The sequence below is a fragment of the Vigna radiata genome, chromosome 8 (assembly GCF_000741045.1).
Source record: "Vigna radiata var. radiata cultivar VC1973A chromosome 8, Vradiata_ver6, whole genome shotgun sequence".
In the NCBI taxonomy this organism is placed as follows: Eukaryota; Viridiplantae; Streptophyta; class Magnoliopsida; order Fabales; family Fabaceae; genus Vigna; species Vigna radiata.
The window spans coordinates 1,588,207-1,609,145 of NC_028358.1; the positions used below are offsets into that span (position 1 = coordinate 1,588,207).

General features: G+C 29.8%; 2 protein-coding genes across 2 annotated transcripts; one reads left to right on the top strand and one right to left on the bottom strand.

Annotated features, from left to right (window-relative positions):
- Nucleotides 1-9,502: 9,502 nt before the first annotated feature.
- LOC106771448 (E3 ubiquitin-protein ligase PUB23-like) lies at nt 9,503-11,272 on the top strand. Its single transcript, XM_014657427.2, has one exon. It carries the CDS (start codon nt 9,633-9,635, stop codon nt 10,866-10,868), a length of 1,236 nt encoding a protein of 411 aa, XP_014512913.1. The 5' UTR covers nt 9,503-9,632; the 3' UTR covers nt 10,869-11,272.
- Nucleotides 11,273-18,913: 7,641 nt separating this feature from the next.
- On the bottom strand, nt 18,914-20,696 carry LOC106770027 (dof zinc finger protein DOF3.5). The gene has a single exon (XM_022785000.1). It carries the CDS (start codon nt 19,987-19,989, stop codon nt 19,051-19,053), a length of 939 nt encoding a protein of 312 aa, XP_022640721.1. The 5' UTR covers nt 19,990-20,696; the 3' UTR covers nt 18,914-19,050.
- Between the last annotated feature and the right edge of the window lie 243 nt (nt 20,697-20,939).

Consider the following 20,939-nt stretch of genomic DNA (forward strand, 5'->3'; position numbering starts at 1 on the left):
TGAACCACATGAATGCTCCATTAATGTAGAGAGAGAAAAAGAGAAATATTGTTAAGGATGGTGGGGAGGTGTAGGGTATTTTTGGAATAAAGAAAATAGTAAAGATGTGTAGAATATTTTTGAAATAAATTAAATTAATGGGGAGGTACAAATCCCACTTGGAGAGGTGTAGGGAGCAACACCGTAGAAATTGGTTTTGGACTTCACTAATAGTTTTCTTCAAATGTTAACACTTTCATTTAATGGTAGTATTTTGTGAATTAACTATAGTTGCTTTTTTTATAAAAAAAATATTATACAAAATAATAAAAATCTATTATACAAAAAAATTTACAATTTCTAATTGACATAAAAAATAATAAAAATTATATCCAAAAGAAATGTAAATAAATATTACTATAATTTCTATTCTAAGTGTTTTTCATATTTGATTATATTGAGTATATATAATAATGTAATTGACCCATTTTGGTGCGTCAACTTTTAAAGCAAGTCAACGAAAAGAACAACCATTTATGCTACGAAATCAAAACTTCAATTTGGCACGTGAATTTAATGTGGTAATGTTGACATTTGGATGAGACAGTTGACCTGTTAAAACAATTTGTGGGTCAACAAGTTGTATTCACAAACCTAGAATTGCACACCATATATTCATATTCCTAATATACTATTAAATGTTAGTTAAATTGTGGAACAATAACTGTAAACTAAAATATAATATAGAATACAGAATATAGAATACGTATATATTTTTTTTTTATATTTTAGTTAATGTTATTTGCTTATGAACAAGTAAGCTGTCATAAAATTCATCAAGGATGAAGATACTCATTATTGAATTCCTCAATTGAACATACAACATAATTAAACTTAGGAGTTAATTATTTGATAATTTTTCTAACAACCATGCTTGTGTTTATCATTTCATCATATAGGTGTTCACTTTCTTACCTTTTTTATTCCTAAAAATTCGAATTCACGACAAAACACAACACAATATTTAAGGTTGATAGAAATATTTTTAAATTTGATACATTTTTAACAAAATAATGAACTCCAAAAATAACTATATATAATGAAATTAATATGTAGAGAGGTTATAATTATGATTCACTAGTGCAGAAAGGACTTTAGACGTCTGTTATTTTGGGCTTTTAACGTCTGATCTCTGTCCGACGTCTACAGGGTGACGTTAATGAGACGTCGGACCCTTTAGGTCAAACGTCTCGATAGATGTCGAACCTATATAGGTCAAACGTCTATATAAACGTCCGATCCATACAGGTCAGACGTCTCTGAGGTTGCTCCTGACTAATGGTGATTCGAATTTACAATTTTATATTTTAGTTGAAGAGAATGTATTGTATATTTTTTTATTGGATGGTTTTAAAAACGTAGTAGAGGGAATTAGAGAGCGCAAAACGCAAGAAATCGCTGCCAAAGAACGCTGCCCAAGGACATAAGAATAATTGCACCAAAACCCAACGAAAACACATTTTAATCGGTTCAAATGAAAGGTAATGCATCCAAGAGTGATGTAATCGGAATAAAACTAATTTAAAATGGTGCAAAAGTGAGAAAATGAAGCTGAAAAGCGTAACCCGTAGAGAGAAAACACAATGAAGATGATGAATAATGAGTGCGTGTAACGGTTGTCTTGCGATCACAGTGTTTCAATGCCGACATTTAGAAGTCGGTTCCCCTATAACAGACGTCTAAAGGACTTTAGAAGTCGGTTCCCCTCATAACAGACGTCTAAATGAAGTTAAAAAGTGACTTTCAAAATTTCTGAGTTTAGGGTTTAGATGTCGGTTCCCCCAATAACAGATGTCTAAAGGGCTTTAGAAGTCGGAGTGGCGGGACCAGACGTCTAAATGGAGTCAAAAAGTGACTTTTTAAATTTCTGGGTTTAGGATTTAGACGCCGGTTCCCCCAATAACAGACGTCTAAAGGGAGTCAAAAAGTGACTTTTTAAATTTCTGAGTTTACTGTTTAGACGTCGATTTCCCCAATAACAAACGTCTAAAGGGCTTTAGAAGTCGGAGTGGCAGGATCATACTTCTAAATGGAGTCAAAAAGTGACTTTTTAAATTTTTGGATTTAGGATTTAGACGTCGGTTCGCCCAATAACATACGTTTAAAGGGCTTTAGAAGTCAGAGTGGCGGGATCAGACATCTAAATGGAGTTAAAAAGTGACCTTTTAAATTTCTAGGTTTAAGGTTTAGACGTCGGTTCCCCAATAAAAAACGTCTAAAGGGCTTTAGAAGTCGGAGTGGTGGATCAAACGTCTAAATGGAGTCAAAAAGTGACTTTCTAAATTTTTGGGTTTAGGGTTTAGACGTTGATTCCCCCAATAACAAAAGTCTAAAGGGATTTAGTAGCCGGTTCCTCCCATAACAGACGTCTAAATAGAATAAAAAATTATTTTTTATTAACTTTTTCGTTTAGTTTTGGCGTCTATTCAAGGGAGTCGATGTATATAAGGACCTATAGACATCGGTTATGAGGACCCTCTTAAAATGACGTCTATAATATTATAGATGTCGGGGCCCTCTTAACTGACGTCTATATTGACAACTTATTTACGAAAGTGTTACCGGTCATTAATTTACATCGGATCCCCGCTTAACTGACGTCTAAGAGGTGACGTTAAAAGTCAATTCTACACTAGTGATTTCAGTTATATCGGGTAATTAATAAAATATTGAAAGAATTATATTAGTAATAAAAAGTATATAAAACATTTGAAAGAATTAAACCTTACAAATATAAATATATTTTTAAAAACTTTATTTTATGGGGTATAAATATTAGCAAAATACCTCTTAAAATTCAAAATTTTTTGGCAGCCTTCACATTGAAAAAAAAAAAAATCTCAAATACTTAATGATGTGAGAAAGTTGGTATCTGGTTTGGCCCTTCTCTAGGGTTTAGACTTTGGTGGTGGCTTTCACATATGTCTTTTTCAGCATTGACTCCATCTGGGTCTTCACAAACACATGATTCAGCATTTTCATGGCCGACATTCATAAACTTGCATCACCATCATCATCATTATCATTTTTTCTCTATTCTGGTTTTCTTCATGTTGAACGTAATATGAAATATGTGTAAATGTTCAGAGTGTAACCCTAATGATCCAGTGTATCATAATATTGGTATTGATTTTTCTTCTGCCTTTGTTCATATATAAACGCGGAGAAAAGAGATCGGAAGAAAAAATATCAAATTAAAAAAAAAAACATGTGAAGATAATTTCTATTTTAAGGAGAAATACTTGAAATATCTCTTAAAATTTTGTTAATTTTATAACTTTTAAAATTAATTCACAGTTGAAGTTGACATCTTATTTTATATAAGATGTGTCAGAAGTTTCAAACTCAGTATTCTAGTCCAGTTTGGCTGGTTATTTGTTCCAGCTATGTGCTTAGGGTTTGATAAGAGTTATGAAAATGAAAGAAACAAAATGGTTCTTTAGTGCTTTAAATATATTTAAAAAAAAAAGCTTTTAGACGTATACCAATAAATAAAAGAATTATGATAAATAGGTAGGTATATGAATTTTAAAATGTTTTTTAATTATAGAAATCAATAAAGTTATCATAATGATAATTTCTATTGATATATTTCTATTTAAATGGTAGTATAAATAGTTATTTAAAGTGTTATGCCTTCTCATGTTAAAAAGTCAAAACTCCTTTATCATTATTTTTGTCTTTCAATGTGTAAATAAATGAATTACAATTTTGTTCTCGGAAAAACTGATTTACTATTGATACGTGAAAAGTACGAATATTTTTTAAATTTAAATATTGATTTGATACTAAATTATATTTTTCTAGGACCAATTTCAAAAATTTAAGCATAAAAAAATTTAGATCATAAGTTGGAGTTCAAAGTCAACTAGACTTATTTTTCTCTAAAATCATCAATATGCATGTTTTCAAAACTAAGAAAATAAAAAGAAGATTACTCATAAAGAATTCAAATTCCAAAATTGATACTGTAATTGCCTTCTTATTAAATAGGGTCAATAAAACCTTCTAAGAAGATATATACTTTGGGGTTTAGGAAGGAAAAATGGAAGGAGAACAATAATTTCTCAAGGCTTTGTAAGAGATAGTAACATTGTTCTATTTTATTAAATAGATATGCCTAATTACTATGCTCATTCCATTTTTGTTTCATACTTACAAAGACCAAAAGTAGCAAGACATGAAATCCATATAAGATAAATATTTTTTACAAACCACAATTCAAACCACTTAACAACTTTATATACAATTCTCATTATAACATGTGGACAATTAGAAGAGAAGAAAAAGCCAAATATGACAATGAAAAACCAGGTGAGAGAATAGAAAGAGAAGAAAGAGAAAGAAAAGGATAAGAAAAGAGAAAGAAAAAAAAAGGAAAAAAAAAAGAAAAAAACCAAAACATAATATTTGTCAAACACATTTTATCGATAATTAAAATTTGTCAATAATTATTAATAAATATATATGGATAAAATTATAAAATTTTAAGTATCAACAATTCATCAATAAACTAAAATTATTCACGAATTTTTTTTATTATTAATAAATCATATACGTGGATTATACTTTGTTTTTTTTGTTAAAGAAATATATCATTTAACAAAACCAAACATAATATATGCCACAATAGTTTTGGTGGTAATAAAAATAGTGATTAAAGTTTAAATTCTTTGGACTAAATTCTTGAAACTAAAAATGCAATAATGGTAAAATGAAAAAAAAACAATTATGACATTATGGATGATATGTAAAATAAAGTCAAGTAATTCAATGATAACAAATAAATATGATTAAAATAAATCTATATCATGATAAAATATATTAGAATGATTTAATTTAATTTAATTAGATAAGTTACAAAATGGTAAGAGGACCAGCTTTTTAATAAATATTTTAAACATACAAAATATTGTATAATTTACAGTCGAATTCAGTTGTTTTTATCACTGATAGTTAAAAAAGTATATTCAAATTTAATATAGATATAAAGATAAAAAGGTAAATTAAAATAAAAAATTGAATCATAAAAGAAGGATACGAATTAAAACAAAAAGGAGTAGTTTAAGATGGTTGGAACATATATCTTTAAATTATTGTGAATTAAAATTATGAAATATATTGAAAACTACAAAATTAAATTAAATGTTTAATATATAAGATTATGACAGTAACGTGATGTGACAGGAGTGAGATCCATTCCTAAAAGCACTCTTGTTTAAGATTATCTTGTAATTAAAAACACTTTCATAAAAGAGTAATTAATAAAAGTACTTTCATTTAATATAGTTTCTATAGTATCAAATGCTTCGTTATTAGGATGAGAGTCCACCACACATATAATACGTAAAACATTGTGTGATTAAATTGAAAATGTTATACAATGGAAAAATTCAATTTAAAATATTTCATTATTAAAATACTAAATAATTTTTCCAAAGCAACAGATAAGATGGTCTATTTTAAAAAGTGAGTAAAAGTTGACTTTTTGTTATATATAATGTATATTAATTGTTGAAGAAACAAATTATAGAGAAAACGTTTATGCATGTATATATGTATAGTTTTAGACATTTTCTTGCTCAGTATTTTTGGGACTAAGTCAAAAACTGAGATTGCTTGCAATATATACAGACGTAATATAGCTATAGTATATTTTATTTTTTTAATAAGACGTGCAGTGTTATTTCTTCCCTTATTTTTGAAAAATACCTTATAAAAATAAGTTTATCATAAAATTAAACAGTGACATATCAACACCAATGCATTGCTTGATTATTAAAGTATAACAATGAAATGTCTAACAACTAAAAGTCTGATTTTGTGTGCTTGATTCCAGCTTTGTGCTATTTGTTATAATCTATGTACTTTTATCATGTGGTGTATGTTTTAAAAAATATTTATGGAACAATATAATCACGTATCCATCTAAGTATGAACTATGCATGTTTGAATATGTTTAAAGAATAATAATCTTTTTATATATAATAAAGTGTATGTATGTATATATGGGTATGTGAAAATGCCTCAAGATATTAGATTTTAAGAAAACTAAGGAAAAATCTGTTGATGAAAAAAAACTTCTTCATTAATAAAATTTTAAAAAAGTTTTATATATGAATTATTTTGTATTTTTTTTTTTGTGTGTTCCACATTCACACCCATGAACGTATTAATTAAATAGGTCAACTAATATATATATATATATATATATATATATATATATATATATATATAAAATTGATATGAGACCTGTAGATAAAATAAATTTAATTTTTGTAATATACGGTATATACGCGTTGTTTATTAAATGCAAGGTGTCAACTAACTAACAACATGGAAATAAGTGCTAGTTATCGTTATTATAAAAACAAATAATTTAATCTTTTATGAACATGGAAAATAGGAAGAAGTAATAATATAATTAGGTGGTGTGAATTGATTAATTTTAACTGTATTAGGCAGGTTTATAAGAGGAAAATAATGCTGGGAATCACATATTATAAGAGATAATTTGTTATAGTGAAAAGTCTATATTCACAAATAATAACAAAAAAACACAATCAAATTTAATGACATTTCAAATTTTACATCTAATCAACATTTAACAAAAGTATTTCAATTAATAAAAAAATTTACAAAAGGAAAATGTTAAACCTTTTTTCAATATTATTTTTTAAAAAAATTTATTCATTTTTTCTATTTATGTGCATTTGGTCATATTACTAATATGTTCAAGACTTTGGAGCTTGGAACCAACATATTTTCAATTTCTATAGTTGTTTTGTTATTTTACTACCACATTACTTTACTACCATAACTTCAATGTAAAACGTAAAAATAAAAAGCATTGGAATGAAGTCTATTAATATTTTTAATATAATTTATTAGTGAATATTAATATTAGAAGATTTTTCATATTATAAGATTGTAGTATTAGTTGGTTATTGCAGGTATGTTTAACTGATTAGAAGCAGCAAGCAAATTGTTCGATGTTTTCTATGTTAAAGTCATATCCTCAAATTAAATAAAAAATATTAAATAAACTCGGATTTACCTGAGATTTTTTTATCAGCATATTTTTTTTAGATTTACCCCTTCAACTCTTTTTTTAAAAAATTTCAAAATCTAATTTATACCTTCTACTTTTATACTTCTACAACTCAATAAAATATAATAGAATGAAATAAAAAGGGTTGAAAAAAAATATAAAAAAAGTACAATAAATAATAAAAAATGATAAATCTGGAATAATAAGAATCATGATTTGCTTTGATACTGTTCAAGACAACAATCTGAGTACAATTATTCATTTTAACAATTATTTTTAAGTTTCCGAATGATATATATGAGATGATTAAAAAGATTGAAATAAAATTTGCAAAGATAAACAACAACAAAAGAAATAATTAATCATTCATCAATTTCTCCTCACCACTTAAGAAATTAATAGGTTTTAATAGAAATTTGAGATAACCTTTTTAAGGTACTACAGAACTTCTTATCTTTTCTTTTTTATTTCACATCTCATATAAAAATTGTGAGAAAAACCTTTAATATTAATTTTTTATTTATTTTCATTTTTAGTTTTTCTTTCCTATTATTTCACTCGTTTCACATAATGTAAAGCAAAAACTTATTACCCTTAAATATTAACTAATACTACTCTTTACCAGTTCTTTTTAAGTTGTCGTGGTAAGAAAATGGTATAAAAAAAATAAGTTAATTTAAAATGTGAGAAAAATATATGGAAGTTTTTATTAAATAAATTATAATTCTAATATTTATAGTGATGAGAGGAAAATAAAAAGAAAAATCAACATGTTGATAGGTCAAAGAGCTGTGACAACTGTAACTGTGTAAGTAAGAAATCCTGGTGAGTAATGGAAGTTGAGTTTCTCTGTTCCTAATGTATACAGAAAGTCAAACCCCAGTTTTTAATACTATTTCCAAAGCCTACATGAGTTGGAAAAGAAACCAATGAACACAACACAACCTTAAAACAAAGTCAAAGGTGTAAATCATAAATGCTACAATAAACTCAAAAATCACAATTTCATTCAACCTAACTTTTCCTATTTCCACCCAATGAATGTAGTAATAGTAGTTACGAAAAATTCTTACAAGTAAAATTGGTTTAAAAGAAGTCTAACAAAAGACATTGAAATACTAATTCAGAATAATTTTAAAAATTTTAAAAGTAACCGTTAGAAACGCTCTTAGAATAAGGTCTATTGCAAACATTTTGTCTCTCATGGTTTCTTGAAAATACTTTTACTTGTTCCTAATATATATAATAAAAAGTACAAAGTTTAACTAATATTTGATAAATAATATTAATCTATCAGAAGCGGTCAAATATATTTTTTTCTAAAATAAGCTTCTATAAACAATAAATATATTAATATATAAGTTCTTTTATAGTTATGCATTTATAATCACATTTATACTCCATGAGATTGAGGTTAGATCGTTTTGGAAAAATGTTTACACTTTAGTGTAGTTTATACATAATAGATATATTGTGACACGCAAGATATATATATTGTAAATAATACATTTAAAAATATTAGAAAGAACACAACATTACAAGAAATACTAATTAAATTTATTAACAATAATATTGCGTAATTTATGAATTTACCAACGAATTCAACAAAATTATGTCAGAAATTACGTCAATAAAGTGTGTCTATATATATATATAATGATATAAACTATTAATAAAGGATTCCCTACAATTTTTTTTTTCAATTTTACTTTTAGTAACTTCTTTTCTAAATTCAAATAATTATTCAAAATAAAAACTAAATAAAAAATTATTTATAATTAAATAAAAAATTAGTAATGCAACTTCTTTAATTTAAAAAAAAATGAGAAAATCCCTTTATATTATTGTATAGATAAAATTTTAAAATCATTCATTTTTATAATGACTTGTATGAGAAAATTATTTTATACTTCAATAAAACTTTTTCTGTAGTCAAAAGAAAGTAAATACCAATATGAAATGATTTTGTGTTTTAGTGTATACAATATAATTTTCAATTTCACTTCTTAATAACCGTTTTTTAAAATTAAAATAACTAGGTTATCTTTTTTACTACATTTAATCTAAACTTAACTCTTTCTTAAATAAATATCTTATCATTATAATCTAATAAATGAGTGTTTATATAATTTAAACTACTTCTTAAAAGTAAATTAATTATTTATAATAAAACTGACAGAAAAGCCATGTGTTTCTAATAATCGAGAAAGAAATAGAGAGTTTTTCTTCTTTTTCTTTAATGGGACATTAAACCTGGAGTCAAATGTAAAATTTCTTAAATGCATTAGGAGGTAGGACAAGGTTATCATAAAAGCTTGCAAGTTGTATCTAAAATTGAACCTCAACCTAGTCTTGAGTTGTTCAAGTTGACGTTGGTGTTGGTGCAACCGTTGAGTTCAGCATCCCCAGAGTAATTGGAAAAGTCAAAAGGTGGCACATTTTTCCGTGTTTGACTTTCCCCAATTTGAACACTATAAATATCCACCACCTCCTCATTCTCATCTTCAACAACACCCAAATCAGAACCATTCGATCAGAAGAAATGGACGAAATCGACGTGCCTCCCTTCTTCCTCTGTCCGATCTCCCTCGAACTCATGAAAGACCCCGTGACAGTCTCCACCGGAATCACCTACGACCGCCACAGCATCGAGAAATGGCTCTTCGCCTCCAACAACGACACGTGTCCCGTCACCAAGCAGCCTCTCCTCCCAGACCTCACTCCCAACCACACCCTCCGCCGTCTCATCCAGGCCTGGTGCACCGTCAACGCCTCCCGTGGCATCCAACGAATCCCAACGCCCAAGCCCCCCGTCGACAAAACCATCATCCAAAACCTTCTCAACGACGCTTCCGGCTCCCCCAACCTCCAGCTTCGGTGCCTCCGAACCCTAAAATCCATCGCTTCCGAGTCCCAAACCAACAAACGCTCCATCGAATCCGCAGGCGCTGTTAAATTCCTAGCTTCGGTTATAACCAACACTGTAAACTCCTGTTTAGACGATGACGTGGAGCTGGAGTTGAAAGCAAGCGTGGCGGATGAAGCATTGAGCTTGTTACACAACCTTCACTTGTCCGAATCGGGTTTGAAGACTCTACTGAGTCACCCCGAGTTTCTAAACTCGTTAACCAAGGTTATGCAGCGAGGAATCTATGAGTCACGCGCCTACGCTGTTTTTCTACTGAGGTCGTTGTCGGAAGTGGCGGAACCGGTGCAGTTAAATAACCTGAAACCGGAACTGTTTGTCGAACTGGTTCAAGTCCTGAAGGACCAGATTTCGCACAAGGGTTCCAAGGCCACACTTCAGACGCTGATTCAGGTGTGTCCGTGGGGGAGGAACAGGGTGAAAGCGGTGGAGGCCGGGGCGGTGCCGGTTATCGTGGAGCTTCTTCTTGAATACAGGGAGAGGAAGCCCTGCGAGATGATGCTCGTTGTGTTGGAGATTCTGTGTCAGAGCGCGGACGGGCGCGCGGAGTTGCTGGCGCACGCGGCGGGAGTGGCGATCGTGGCGAAGAAGATTCTGAGGGTGTCGACGATGGCGAACGACAGGGCGACGAAGATTCTGTTGGCCGTGTGTAGATTCTCGGCGACGCCGAGCGTGTTGCAGGACATGATGCAGCTGGGGGTGGTTGCGAAACTGTGCTTGGTGCTGCAGGTGGATAGTGGGAACAAGGCGAAGGAAAAAGCCAAGGAGATTCTGAAACTGCACGCCAAAGCGTGGAAGAACTCGCCTTGCATACCTGTCCACTTGCTTGCTTCGTATCCAACCACTGCGTGAAAGAAACGAATCATACCAAGTTTCTTTTCTTTCATCGCTCATCAATCATATCAAACACTCCATGTATGTATCCATTGGTATCAGATCAAATGAAAACCAAACTCATTCATGATTTATCCACCACAAACACAAACCCCTTCAACTCATTTTCTACTTTATCTCATTCCAGACTGATCCTTTCTTCCATACCAGTGAAATTAAATCACAGTTTTGAGTTTTCCATTCCCTGCTTCGCTCGATTCTTGTTTCTTGATTTTGGTGTCGTTTTTCGTGTACAGATTTGTTTGGAAACAAAGCCCGGAAGAAATTTAGAATTTATTTGAATTTCATTTAGTGGATATATACGACAGACTATTTCATACTGATATTCTTCATCTTCTTTTCCCTCCCTTTATCCTCCTTGGTTCTTTTTAGCATTTTCTGAGTAAGTTTTTTAACTCGGTTGTTTTAGAATTCTAAATTGGTATTTATGTAGTTTTTTTTTTTCTCAAATATGTACTTTTTAAATAGTAGGACACTAATGATTTTTTAAAGGGTAATTAGCAATATATTTAGGTGGTATTTAATTTGCAATGAAAATAACTATTTTCTAATTTTTTTTATATGAAACACAAATTTAAAGTCTTATTGATTGTTTTATTTGTAAGACTTTATTGTAATGTTATAGTGTTAATTGAAACATTTTTAGAGTAGAATATCTATAATTTAAAGATAAAACTCTTGTGAAAGTAATAAATTAGAAGAGAGATTAATATTAAAAAGTAAGGTAGTTTTTTTTTTTAAATGTTAAATTAAAATAAGCTTATCGCTATCAACTGAGTTAATCATAATAAATTAATTAAATAAAAGTCTTCTTGATTAAAAATAAATAAAAGGTTCTTATTTGAATAATGAAAATTGATAATCATGACAGAGGCCACTATTATATATACCTTTGAATAAAAAAATAAAAGTTTACTTTGTATTTTATTGAGATTTGCTACCTCTTTCTAATGCCATGGATCCGAATAATCCATTACAGATCATCAACGTGATTCCACCAAAAAATATATACACCGTTCCCGCTATTTATTTTTCACACGTTTTGACGTAACTACTTTTACAACCAATGCCAAATATTGAATAAGAAAGTGTTTGTTAAAGAACACTTTTTCATTTTAAATGTAAGTTCTATTTATTTATAATATATATATTACATTTTCTGATACCAAAAATACCAATTGCTATTGATAAAATTGAAAATATAATAATACTTTAAGGCAATCGAATATGTCAATCATACTGCCTTTGGAATCACAAATATAGCTTATGAGAGAGAAATTGAGTGTCATTTTACTCCTTTAACTCTATTATAACTTGATTATATATGTCACTACACCAATTTAAATACCATAACATATTTTTATTATTAGAAATTAATTACATGTCATAATTTACATAGTATAAGTCATACAAATGAGTATTATTGTTAATTTCGTCACTAATCTAAACTGATTTTAAAATTTTTAATCACTCTACTTAATCTGATCCAAATGGATTGGTTTATATTTAGATATAAAATTAAAAGTGTTTTAAAAAGTTTTCTTATCAATAAACTTTGTTTTTAATAAAGTTTTCGAAAGCACTTTTATTTTAACTTATATCCGATGGAAGATTAAAGTAAACTCATTGATGATCCTCCCATTGACTTTTTTTTTTCTTATTTCATTGAAGAGGATCGGATCTTACTTAAAGATAAATAAATTCTTATCAGTGAGCTAAAGTGCCCATCAAACACATATTTTTCAACTATGTTCATTATTTATTTTTTTAGTCATACAAAGGTTTTCTTCAAAAGCCATATATAATGGATAATTCAGCAGATTCAAATTCAGGAAAAAGAAGAAGAAGAAGATAATAACATCTGAAATCACAAGAAACTGAAATGATTCGAAATATAGGTCACCATTTGATAACATATTAATAAAACCGTAGAGATCCACAGAAAATTATTGGAATGATGCGACATACGAGTTGACTCTTCCATAAGTTAATACTTTACTGTAACTTATTTCGCACAATTACTATTCTAAAATTTTTCGAAAAGTCTAACTTATTTTTTAAATCTTTACATATATTATCATATTTAGAAGTTTTTGGAATGGAAAGCAACTTAAGTTTAGAATAATAAGAAAATTAAGTCATGCCTATCACCTCTATATATGCATGGACCTTAACCCTTAATATGGTTTATCCCCCTTAATTTGAAAATGAAATCTTAACCTAGATTTTTTCCATTTTGGTATGCGTGGAATGAATATAGCTAGTTTCTGTAGCGGAAAATAGAAAGTGTCAAAATCTGTGAAGGGAAGTTGAAGTTGAAGATGGTGAAATGGTTATATCTAGGGCACATATATATTTTACTACATGTGAATGCCCTCCAATGGAGGACAGGTCCAACTTTATGGCTCCGACTACAAAAATGAAAACAAAGTAGAATTCTTAAACAAAACATTGGTTCCTTTGATTGCGGGTTTAAACTTGATGAATTAGTCATTCTCATTTGTCCTATATAGATTTTTATTTCTTGTATTTGACCTCACACAACACTATGTGTAATTATGATGTTTGTGGTGTATAATTTTTTTTTTGACAAAAGTATATTTGTAAGAAAAAAAAAAATGAATGAATGATATGTGGATAGTACAAAATACAATTTACCACAAGTGGAATACATGGAATGAAACGAATGAAATTATATTAAAGAATTAAAAGCATGATGACGAAGAAGTGTTCAATGAGGCCGAGGTGCATGTTTAAAGGAAAATGTTTTTTTAATAATTTTTTATTATTTTTTTATAACGGTTTATGTGATAATTTGTGATTATTCTGTTTTAAATATAGAAACTAATAAAATAGTGACATATAGTCTATTATTAAATGGTTGTTAAAAAATGTTGTTAATCTATATTTAAATTTGATTGCTCAGACTTGTAAGAAAGGGAGAAAGGGGTTAAAGAAGGTCACTGAGGTGCATATTGCAACATTTATAGCCGGGAAAATTATATGAAATAGGGACTAAGGCTAAAAGTAGAGTTGTCAAAATGGGTCATAACCCATGGGCCAACCCGATCCATCACGGATTCGGGCCGGGTTGGGTTTGAAAAAATTGTATTTTTTTATGCGAGTCAAATTTAAATCTGATTCATTTAAACCCGACTCATGCGAGTGGTGGGCTAGGTTGGTCCACCCACCACCTACCTAATTTTATTTTATTAAAATTTATTTTTAATTTTATAAAAAAATATTTATTATTTTTTTTTTCTTGAAAAAATTATTTAAGTTTTCTATTTTCAAAATTAATTAAACATCATAGTGAAATTTGAGAATGAAATTTGTTTAGATTTGAATTATAAAAATTTTGTAATTTCTTTTATTTTTAAAAAAATGTAATTAAATAGGCTAGTGAGCCAATCAGTTTACCCATCAACCTGTGATGGTTCAGACCAGTTTAAATTTTTCTGACTTACTAATAAATGAACCGAATTATGTTGACTTACTAAATGATCAACCGATAATGGACCAAGTCGAACCAGATTGCCAGTTAGTTTGAAGCTAAAAGCATGGGGCAAGAGATTACTAAGTAGGTTTTGCAGATAAAATAGTACTTTTAATATAGTAGTAATGCTATTAATGTTGAGGGAGCTAAGTAAATGCAGGAGTTAAGTAGTTTTCGAGATAAAAAAAAAAATATCCATGATAATGGTAGATATTTAATAAGTATTTTAATAATATTGATTTATAAACATGTTAGATATGTAATATTATAGTATTCATACTCATGTATATTATTTTTTAAAAAAAGATTTTTTTAATATATTTTATTAAATTAAATTTAATTAAAATTAAAATTAAAATTATTTATATTTTATCAAGTTCAATTAATTAAAATTGATTTTTAATTTATATTTAGTTTAATTTATACCATATATTATATTTTGTTTTATAATTTTATTTATATTTTATTTTAAAAATATATATTTTTATAATATTTGCGATATCTTCGAATATCCATAAATTTTAAAATAGCATGTATTTTAAAATTTTCCAGGTTGTTTGTTACTGAAATTCTATTCTTCCTTTTAGGAACAAATTATTATAGTAACATTTTTTTTTAGTTTATAAATTTGTTTATTTATTTGTAAGAAATTAATTTATTAAAAATATATTTTTTATAAACAATTGTGAATATAAATTAAAAAATATATTTAATTAAATATTTATAAATTAATTGAGAATAAAAATATTTAAAGATTGATTATAATAAATAAGATCATTTAAATATATTGTAATTAAAGTAATATAAAAATTATCATAATAAATATTATAATTATGGTTGGTTTTGGTAAAATTAATTTTAGTAAATGTATATTTATTTATTTTTAAATAATTATGTAATAATTTGTTTTTGTGTAATAAGTTTCAAAAATCAATATTAAGTAATCATATGATAATAGTAAGAAATATTCGAGAAGAAAAAGTTAAAAATTAGTAATACGAATGTTGAAATAGGTTGAAACTTAAAGATGGTTCTTATATTAGTATTAAAATTTCAATCCAATCCTTGTAAACAAAGACAATGTTAAGATGTATTTAGTGTAAGTGATGTGGATGGATTCATTACGTGAAATTTGTATTTAATTTATTTCATACATTTGTTATTTAATTTAACTTTTGAAATTTGCATTTAATTTATTTCATGGAGTTAATTTAGTTTTAAATATTTTTTTTTTCTGTTTCTCTATTCTTCATATACTTGTCACGTCATTATCTTTAACCTTGGAAACTCTAATTCTCCTAGCCACTATCTTCTACATTGTCCCGCCATTAGACTAACCAATCCTAAACAGAATCACCATGAGGTCGTCAGAAGTGATTGCAAAGTGGATTTGAAACCTTTCATCGCACACAGAGAGAATCCTAAAATAGTGAGTTCCATTATCTCCTTCGTGATAGCCTCGCCTTCATGCGCCGCCTACATCTCCCTCCACGTACAATTACTGTGAGAACCAACATTGTCCAAAACCTACAAAAAAACCCAATCACAGATCTGCGAATTCGAACCACTTAAACCCTCAATCTCACCGTGAAAAACATCGTCTTCATGGAACCTGCAAAAACATTCGAATCACAGAACCCACATGTCTTTTCCTCCACCATGCCTCCATAAGCCAATGTATCACACCTATAGTCAAAGAATCAACCTGAAAATCCTTTATCATAGACCAGACAGATCTGCACGCGAAACCACCATTGACTTCGTTGTAATCCAAAATCGCGCCACCACAAACCACTCAAGTTTGATCCTCTGTAATCCACAAAGCTCAATTGTGAATTCATCTCAAATAAGAAACCTATCATCTACGAAACCCAAATCCATAATAACCTCGCACCCGACAACGCATTTCACACCTTCATTCGCGATCCATACCCTGCAAAGAAGAAAACCCAAAACGCGAGCCAGAGAAACACTGCAAAGAACAAACCAAAACGCGGGTTTGTTCATCATCTCCTTCCTCACGAAGCCTTCGTCGCCACCAACACACTGCGAAAATTTCCATCCCTAATTTTCACTACACCAAATCCCTAATCTTTTTCCTAATCACGGTCTCCAATTAAATAATGTCACATCATAAATTAAACCTCAATTTCTCATCATAATTTAAACCTTATTTCCATTTAATAAACTCATTCACATTACTTATGCAATATATCTTAATGTTGTTTTCGTCTAACCTAATTAAGACAACTTGAAATTTGACGATGGAATTAAGATTTCAGTATAAATAAGATGACCATCCGAAAGTTTTAAAGTAACTATTTTTCAAATTTTAATAATTATTCATAAATAATTCGGCTCTAATAATAAAAAAATGATGTTTATACTTATTTGTGATTCAGACTTGTTATAATTCGTGCTGAACACCTTCTTAACATTAAGTTTGAAGTTCGTAAAAATTATATTGTTTCCTTCGTTCCAAATATTTCAAATAATCACCACCGACCAACCGACGTACATATTCAAACTTTGCTATAGTTGTCATTCATTTCTACAAGTTTGAATTGAGGTAACAATTATTCTTTGCATTGTGGTGTACTAAACTAACCCTAGACCAGACACCCTATACAACTTAAAAATAGATGAGTATTTGATTCGTCACCATTTATACGCATTACACATATGTTTTACTTCCCACATCAACCTCTATAATTTTATTTTGTGTCTTCCTATATGCTAATTTCACATTGTAGATTTTTGTTTGAAATAACCATTCGTTCTTTATCTATATGTGTAGAATGCATCAATGTATTCATTACATATTTCTCTCATTTGAATCATTCTCTTTTTCATTACAACATATTCATTAAAACGTTCACACGAAAAAACAACAGCTTGCACACGGTAATGCCACCCAGCTGCGCCACCCCTTCTCCACCACCATTTTAGGGCATGAACAAAAATTAGCACTCTCATAATGAAAAGGAATGAGATATGAGAAAGGATCAAACCCTAATAAAGGAAAAAAAAAAAAAGATAGATCAAGATTGTTGAAGAAAATCTACGGTGAAATTAATGTAACTTATATTATTTTCCAAATGGTCCCTGGATAAAGGGATCTCATGAATCGTGTAAATAAATTATACATTATCATGAAATTGAAGTCGATTGTGGGGCCCACTTTATTGGATCATGGGATTTTCTGGGATCGTGTGATTTGCACACAGTTTGAGGTCGGTGGACACTATCGTCAAAATATTCAAACTTTGAAAATTTCTTCTATAACGAAAATAAAGTACAAAACATAGTGGTTAAGTGAATGGTTCCTGAATTTCCCAATGAACCATGTTATCTCACCACAAAAATATGTCCAATTTGCATATTTATGTTCATTTAATGTTGAAAGTCAAATAAACACACACACAAACATTAAATAAAATTTGTATATATATGCATAATTTTTTGACCTAATTGTGGGGAATGAGTGGCTCATCTTCAACTAGGTTAGGCCAATCAGTTATTCCAGTGATTTGGAGTTAATTATGAACTGCATTAATTATTATATATTCCCCAGTGCTGACTTACTACTTGTCAAAGTTGGTGATTCTATTCAACACATGTTATTTAAACCCTAAAATGCTTTCTAGTAAAACCACGTTGGTCGACAACCAAGTTCTGAGTTCATGTATTTATAGTATACATCAAAATTTAAAGTTCAAAACAGCAAAATTTTAAGGTTCATTATGAAATTCATATTAATTTAATTTAATAATAAAAAATTTTCTTTGCATTTTCTTACTTTTGTAGCTTTTGTTGATTTCAATAATCATACAAAAGTTGAGAATGCTCGACACTTCTACCAACTATGAGACGTTATGAATAGTTGTAGGCTACAATGATAATGATATGGTAATAATTGAGAAAAATATGCCGACAATGGGTAAATTTCATCCTAAAATTTTGAGAAGAAAATAAAATGAACACGTCATTCTTTTATTGGTAATGAATTATCTGAATAAAATCTTTTACTTATCAATTAATAAAAGTTAAAATTGATATAAAATTTAATGTAAATTTTTAAAAACTAATAAACTAATCGTGTTTATGGTTAAGTACTAACTATAATAACTATAATATAAAGTAATCTTACACTGTATAACTTACTTTATCATGATCACATTTCATATTGAGCACACTTTATGAAAACTCTCATAGATAAGAGTATTTATAATTAAAATGGGTAGGTTAATTTAAATTTATAAAAGAAAAAGTTCACTTGGTTTTATCTTTTTATTTTTTTACTGTAATAATGAAAATAACGTGGGCACAGAACAACAGTATAACTCTGTCATGCAAGTTATGGAACATGAGTTGTTTATTCCGAGAAACTGTAGCAGGATGAAGAATTCAATTTTCTGACAACCAAATTGAAAACCTCAAAAACTGAACAAGCAGATTGACGTCATCACAGAGGAATGAGAGTTTATCAGTATATAAATTTAGTGTATGTAGTGTTACTGTGTAGACTAAATAGAGACTTAATTTGTGTTTACATTTATAAATTTATTATTTAGTAGTAATAATTCAATCTAAACATAACAAGCAAGCAATGAAAAATGAACAGAATAATTTTTCTTAAACATCTCAAGGCAAATCAAAGGGGCTCCAATTACCTATTAACAAGTCTGCATCATGAACTTCAGGTCCAAGAAGTGGTGGTTGTGTGGCTTGAAATGTCATCATCTCAGAATTTGATGACCACATCATATGATGATGATGATGATCGTGTGAGGCTTCCACTTCACCGGGTAATGGCGGCAGCTCAAAATTCACAGCACCACCATGACTACTACACTGCTGAACTCCATCTTGAATAGTCTGCATAGTTCTGAACTCACCATAGCATATTTGGCCACCATTATTAGCCTCAGCAGAATGTGTGGATGGTTGTTCTGGAAGATTCAAACACCCAGTAAGAGAAATTTCTTCAGGCAAAGTACTAGGATCAGAAACATCTGTGTTTGATAGCCTTGAATTATTCTCCAGAGAAGGATCAAAAGCTGTTCGAACTTGATCTGGATTACTGCTCTCAATTCCAGATTCAGAACTGGGGTTTTGGTTGAGGAAATTTGCATAAACTAGTGCAAGATCAATATTTGGTCCATCACTCAGCACTGATGAGGAGCTAGAAGCTGCAGAAGTCCTTATTCTGGGATCATAAGAATGCCCAACAGGGTTATTATTATGATCTGTGGCATTCCCACAAGGTGATGATGATGAAGTTTTGAAAGTGAAACCATCAATGGATTGTCTCAGCAAGGTCTTGTTACCTCTTCTGTTCTTCCTGCAGCCACCACCAACAGGCACATTCCGAAGAGACCCTCCTTTGGTCCAGTACCTTCTGCACCCTTTGCAAAAGTACCTTGGTTGAGTTAAGCTGTAGTTATTGTAGTAGCAGAACTTGGTATTGGAAGAACCACACCTTGGACAATTTGGTGATATCTCAACCTCAGCCTTCCATCCACTCTCCATCATCACAAAAACCTTGATGTTACTACTAAAGTTGTGTGGTCGCAGACACATAAAAAACCTCGATATTAAGGTCAAAATCACAACAAAAACCTTGATAGTACTACTAAAGTTGTACTATGGTCGCAGACACAAAAAAAACCTTGATATTACGGTCAAAATCATAATTGCAGACTCTTTTTTAAACCTTACTTGCATTTGTTTCATACAAAAAGATGTATATACACACACTTTTCGTGTGAGAGCGAAAGAGGGACAAATTCAAGAGAAGGTGGTAATGCTAATTTGGTGCAGAGAGGGGTTATATGTGGTAGAAGTGAGGCTTGAACTCCCAAAGCACATTGAGAGTTGTGGTGAAGTTTGTTTTGATGCACATGATATGATGGATATTATGATCTTGGGAATGTGTATGCACCATGCATGCACATGAGGATGCATGGGGTAGGTAGGCCTGGTGGTGTACCACAACCCCGTAGGCTAATAGAAAGTGTCGGTGTTGAGGACACGTGGCATGATGGGAGTGGTGGTGATGAGGGTGAGTGGGGAAGCAAAGGCATCGATATCATCATTTCAGGTTTCTTCCAACAGCAGACAGCCTAGTTATGAGAAACACATTTCCACAAAAGGGTAAGCATCCCAACCACTTAGTCTCGTTCAAAGTAGAAAGTGGGAACTCACCATTTCACACCAATTCAACTGTTGCAAATTGAAGAATTTACATCACAAATAGCTCATAAACTGTACTTCATCATGCTTAGGAATCGAGGCTGTGAATAAGTTACAAACTTTTTTCAATACTGATGTTTAGATGCCTAACATGAAGAATTATATTCTTGACTTTACATGCCCGATGTTTAGATTTTTTTTTTCTGCCTATCATTTAGAATTGGGTGTCGACTAACCATTTTAAAAAATTAGAAAAAAAATGAGTAGAATAATGCATTAAGGGCTTGAGTCTTAAATCATCGTAGGATAAAGTACTATCTTAGTAGTGTTCATTTACA